At 51.1% G+C, this 5,167-nt stretch overlaps 1 protein-coding gene across 1 annotated transcript in view; it reads right to left on the bottom strand.

Annotated features, from left to right (window-relative positions):
- Positions 1-287: 287 nt before the first annotated feature.
- Nanog (Nanog homeobox) overlaps positions 288-5,167 on the bottom strand; it is an 8,135-nt gene continuing 3,255 nt past the window's right edge. The window contains exons 2-5 of the mRNA XM_010607844.2: positions 5,135-5,165; positions 3,209-3,477; positions 1,705-1,791; positions 288-1,243 (exon numbers count right to left, since the gene is read on the bottom strand). Coding sequence (XP_010606146.1) covers positions 890-1,243; positions 1,705-1,791; positions 3,209-3,477; positions 5,135-5,165 — 741 coding nt within the window. The 3' untranslated portion in view covers positions 288-889. The remainder of the gene's footprint in view (positions 1,244-1,704; positions 1,792-3,208; positions 3,478-5,134; positions 5,166-5,167) is intronic.

Genomic DNA, 5,167 nt, shown 5'->3' on the forward strand with positions numbered 1-5,167 from the left:
ATGGGAGGCTGAGGCAGGACCAAGGTCAAGCCCGAGTAGCTCAGTGATATGTCTCAAAGACCTGGGGGTGTAGCTCAGTGATGGGGTAAAGGCAAGGACCCTGGGTCCAACCCGAAATAGCCCCACAACAAATAGTTGGCCAAATGTGTACTCAATGAACCAACGGGTGAAAGCAAGCATAGGCAGAGGTGTAATGTTGGGTTTTTATTCATTTGCACTTAAAAGAGCCCAGAACCCAAACCATCAGGAAGCAGTGCCAAGACATCTTTTCACAAACATGACAGGGAGATCACGGTAAACTCGGGGAGGGGGTGGGGGTGTCAGTGCAGTGATTAAATTCAACCCTTCACCCAGAACAACTCTTACAAATATGCATTTATTCATAGCCAGATGTGGGGGCCCAGTTGAGATATCAGAGCCTCAGGGAAAGCTGTGGGGTGGGAATGCAGCTAAATGGGAAGAAGGCCTTGGGTTCCATTCCCAGCTCCGCACAATGGGTCTTTCTACAGTTCCAGGGGTGGAAGTCAGGGCCCTCAAGTGTGCGGAGCAAGCACCCTGGCCCTGAGCCATATACACCCCGGGCCCAGTGTTAAGAGGCAAAGCCCCAAACTCACAGGAAACTGAATTTTCTGTACAGTCCCAAGCACCTGCTCCTGAGGCTGGGGTCCACCTCCAGCCCCATGGACAGCACCCCAGCTGCTTATCTGTATCCAGCCATGGGCTGCAGGGTCACCAAGCTCCTCGTTCAGATTCCAGTCCTACTGCACAGCCCCAGTTGTCCCCACAGGCACAGTGGGGACCAGGACACCACCAGGCAATCCTCCCCCTAAAACAGCAAGTCCTCGGAGGGAGGTCCGGGGTCATCCAGGTGGGAACACAGCCTCCATCCTCACAGGTCTTCAGGCTGCGGGTTCGGGGGATAATTCAGGAGCAGATCCAAGGACTGGGGGGCGCTGAGGTATTTGTAGTTGTCCCCAACTGCTTCCAGGACGGCCTCTAAGTCGCTGGCAGGGAAGTTCTGCGGGAAGGGCAGGCAAGGCTGCAGGGCCTCCTCCCCACAGCCGGGGATGGGGCTATTCCAGGCTTGGGGGCACCAGGCCTGCGGAGGGTTCCAGGAGGGGCTGCCCCACCCTGCATTGTTCCAGGTCTGGTTGCCCCACACCGGGTTCCCCGAGGTGTTCACCAGGTAGCCCTGGGCGTAGTTGGAGCAGACGCTTGGGTACTCCGCCGGGGATGGGCCCTTCTGAAAGAAAACAGTTGGTTACCAGCCAAGGTATGGCCCAGGGGCTGGGAGGCTGGGGCTCCCCTCCGGATCAGCTCTGGGAGCCCTCAAGGTCCAGTGGAGGCGGTGACCTTCACTCCCCCAGGCAGCTCTGCAGAGAGGGGCTGCAGGTGCTCACACCCATCCCCGTGGGGAGTGCAGTCCTCAAGCACCTCACTGCACACAAAGTTAGCAAAGCGACACTTTATTGATTCCCAGTTCGGCTGGTCTGGAACCCAGAGTACAGCCCAGCTGGCCTTGAACTTCGGTCCTTCCCAAGGGCTAGGATCACAGCAGTGCTGATGCCACACCCAGTTAAAACAAAACAAAACAAAAACCCAAGCAAACTAGGAAAACCAAAGAGAGGAGGGTGGGCCTGTTCAAAGGGCACAGGAGGTCAAGAGCTGGGACAACAGATGGCCCACCTGCCAGCTCCCGGTCACCTGAGGGGTGCTGGTGCTGTTCTGCGGCCAGTTGCTTTTCTGCCACCGCTTACATTTCATTCTCTGGTTTTGGAACCAAGTCTTCACCTGCAGTGGAAGTGACAGGAAGTCAACAACACTCGGAACGCAGATGTACGGGGGTCCTGACACTGAAATTTCCTTCCTGACAGATGAACTAAGAGCTCAGGAACAAACAGTTTGCATCAGAGTTCTATGGAAGTATTTCCAAGCCTTACCAATCGGTCGGCTGCTCTCGTTTTTTAAGTAAGTCTGACCAGCTAAATAAACTGGGCACCGGGGCACATGGCTGTGGGAAGGAGGCCAAGGCAGGGGGACCACAAGTTTGAGTCCTACCTGGGCAAGATCCTATCCAAAATTTAAAAAGGACTGAAGGTGTAGCTCAGAGGTAGTGCCTGTCTAGTTAGTAGCCTGTGTACGGCCGGGGTGAGTGTGTGTGTGTGACTTGTTTACAGTAACATCCTCCTAACACGAGTACATTTGCATTTGGCACCAGAAATTTAAAATAATTTTTTTTGGTACTGGGAATCAAACTCGGGTCCTTGAGCTTTTGAGGCAGGCACTGGAACCACTGAGCTAAATTAAATCCCTAGCCCTAAAATAATTGTTTTGATCAAATATCTAACTGGAATTCAGTAATACATAATAAAAATTTTAGGGCAGGGGGATTTAGCTCAGTGGTTCCATGCAAGGAACCAAGTCCCACAACCCATACAAAAAAATTTTTTAAACGGATACATCATTGATTTAGGACAAAGAGCTTTTTTTTTGGTACTGGGAATCAACTCAGTCCTTGTGCTTTGGAGGCAGTCACCAGAACCAGAGCTAAATCCCAGAGCTTTTTAACATAGACAGACCCATTTTTAACATAACTTAAACTGGTCTGTCCATATGTAATCCCAGCACTTAGGGGGCTAAGGCAGAAGGATCTCTGTGGGCTGAAGACCAGCCGGACTACATAGGGAGACCCTGTCTCAAAAAACAAAAATAAGAGCCGGGGATTTAGCTCAGTGGCAGAGCCTGCCTTGTAAATGCAAGGTCCTGAGTTTGATCCTGGTACCCCCCACAAAAATGGAATTAATGTGAGAAAATGAAAAAATGGAAATGAAGTCTTCATAAGTAGGGAGGAGAGGTGGAGGGGGTTGAAGGAAGGGCAGGGGAATGGAGACAAAGTAAGAATGAAGATAATATGTAAAGGTACAAGTCTCCAATGATGAATGTCATATCGTGTACCTAAATGTGCCAAAAAAATTAATTTTTTTTTTGGTACTGGGGATCGAACTCGGGTCCTCGTGCTTGCACCGATAAAATTAATCTTAAATAACCAAAAACATCGAAGCGCAAGGACCCGAATTCAATCCCCAGTATAAAACAAACAAAAGTAAAAGTGGGAAAGGAGGGCAAAGCAGGGAAGAATGTACAGTGCATCCAGAGGTTGTCCTGCTGGCAGCGCCCTGCCACCTCCCGCCCTGCGCGGGGAGCCCACCTGCTTGTAGCTGAGGTTCAGGAGGCTGGACAGCTCCTGCATCTGCTGCAGGCTGAGGTACTTCTGCCTCTGGAAGCGGTCGTTCAGCACGCACAACTGCGTCTGGGAGAAGACGGTGCGGACCTTCTGCTTCTTCCCAGGGACCTTCCCCTCCTCCTTCTTTCCCGAGGCCTCCTCCAGGCAGCTGGGCGGGGTGATGTGGGGACTGGTGGAGGAGTCAGGGGGCTCCTGCAAGAGCAGGCCCACAGAGGAAGGAAGGGGAGAGGCTGCTGGGGACAGGAAGGAGACACTGGTCCAAAACTGTAGCTTTCAAATGCCACTTGTATACTACTTCCCACCTTAGGCCTAGGTAGCAAATGCCATCTTAATTCTCTTTGATTTTGAGAAAGGCTCTTGCTAAGTGACTGAGTTTGTCCAGGCTGCAATCAAACTTGTGACTGTCCTGCCTCAGCCTTTCTGAGTGCTGGGATTTCAGGGCTGCACTTGGCTCGCTCTCTTTTTTCCTGCATGGTTTAGACGGGTTCTCACTCTGCAGGCTGCTTTGAACCCACTATGTGGACCAAGCTGGCCTGGAACTCCAAGTCTCAGGGTTAGGGTTTTGTTTTATTGTAGGAATTGAACCCAGGTCTGCACACCGAGCTTAATTAACACCAGCCTCTTTTGAGTTAAGACCTTAAATTAAGTTGCGCAGGCTGGGCAACTTCTGCTTCATTCTCCCAAGTGATGGAATTGCAGGCGTGGCCTCCATACCAGCTTCTTTTTTTCTTATTTAACCCTGAACATGAACCTCTGTACAATAACAATCAGTGCCCTTACCCCCTCATTTTAGAAGCACTTCATTTCATTTTATTTTTTGGCTAACTGCACCTACACCCTGTAGTCATTGAATATATAAATGGGCCAGTATTAAGACAACAAAAAGTCTACCATCAAGCTGGGGATTTAGCTCAGTGGCACCTTGCCTGCTGTGAAGTCCTGAGTTCGATCTCCAGTGTGGGGTGAGAGAGTCTACCTCGTCCATCTTCCTGCCAATAGATCTAAAAAGGAAAGTCAGCCAGGCATGGTGGCGCACACCTATAATCCCAACACTGGGGAGGCTGACAGGAGAATCACTGTGAATTGGAGACCAGCCTGGGCTACATATTGAGTTCCAAAGCAGTCTGAACTACAAAGTGAGACCCTGTCTCAAAAACAAAAACAAAGACAAAACCCAAGCAAACAAACAACAAACAATAACCAAAAAGGAAAGTCAGCTAAGCACTATAAATCAGACACATTAAATTAAAACAGCCAAGCCTAGTAGCACAGGACTGTAATCCCAGCACGGAGAGGCTGAGGCAGGAGGATCACAAGTTCTAGACCAACCTGGGCAACTTAAGGTCTTACCAAAAAAGGGCTGGGGTGTAGCTCAGTGTGCAAACCTGAGTTCAATTCCCATCACCGAAAACCAGAATAAAACAAAACCCAACTCTGAGGTTACTGAAGTAGCTGGGCCAGGGAAGAAAGCGGAGCGCACAGTTTGCTCTGGGTTTTTGGAGATCCGGCCCCTGGTTCCTCACACCAATGCCCACAGCCCAGCTCTGTTTGCAACACTTGAGGCCGCAGAGCCAACAACGGTTTGGAAAAGCAGGCTGACATTAGGATAGACTATGCTCAGGGCTGGACGTGGTGGTGCACGCCTATCATCCCTGCACTTGGGAGGCTGAGGCAGGAGGAGCACCATAGTTCCAGGCCTGGTCTACATACTGGGTTCCAGGCCAGCCTGACATAGTAAGATCTCGTCTCAAAACAAAGTAAATTTTAAAAACTACCACACAATTACTAACACTTAGCGCCCTGGGCCAAGTTGCGCGGCCGAAATGGGTTTGGGTAGAGACCGGGCCGCAGTGGCCACCGTCTCCTCTCCCGGGGCCCGGGGATCCTTACCGGCGTCGGCGCGGGGCGCCTCGGTGGGCGGCT

The sequence above is a fragment of the Fukomys damarensis genome, unplaced genomic scaffold (assembly GCF_012274545.1).
Source record: "Fukomys damarensis isolate Sample0158 unplaced genomic scaffold, DMR_v1.0_HiC HiC_scaffold_19, whole genome shotgun sequence".
NCBI classification, from domain to species: Eukaryota; Metazoa; Chordata; class Mammalia; order Rodentia; family Bathyergidae; genus Fukomys; species Fukomys damarensis.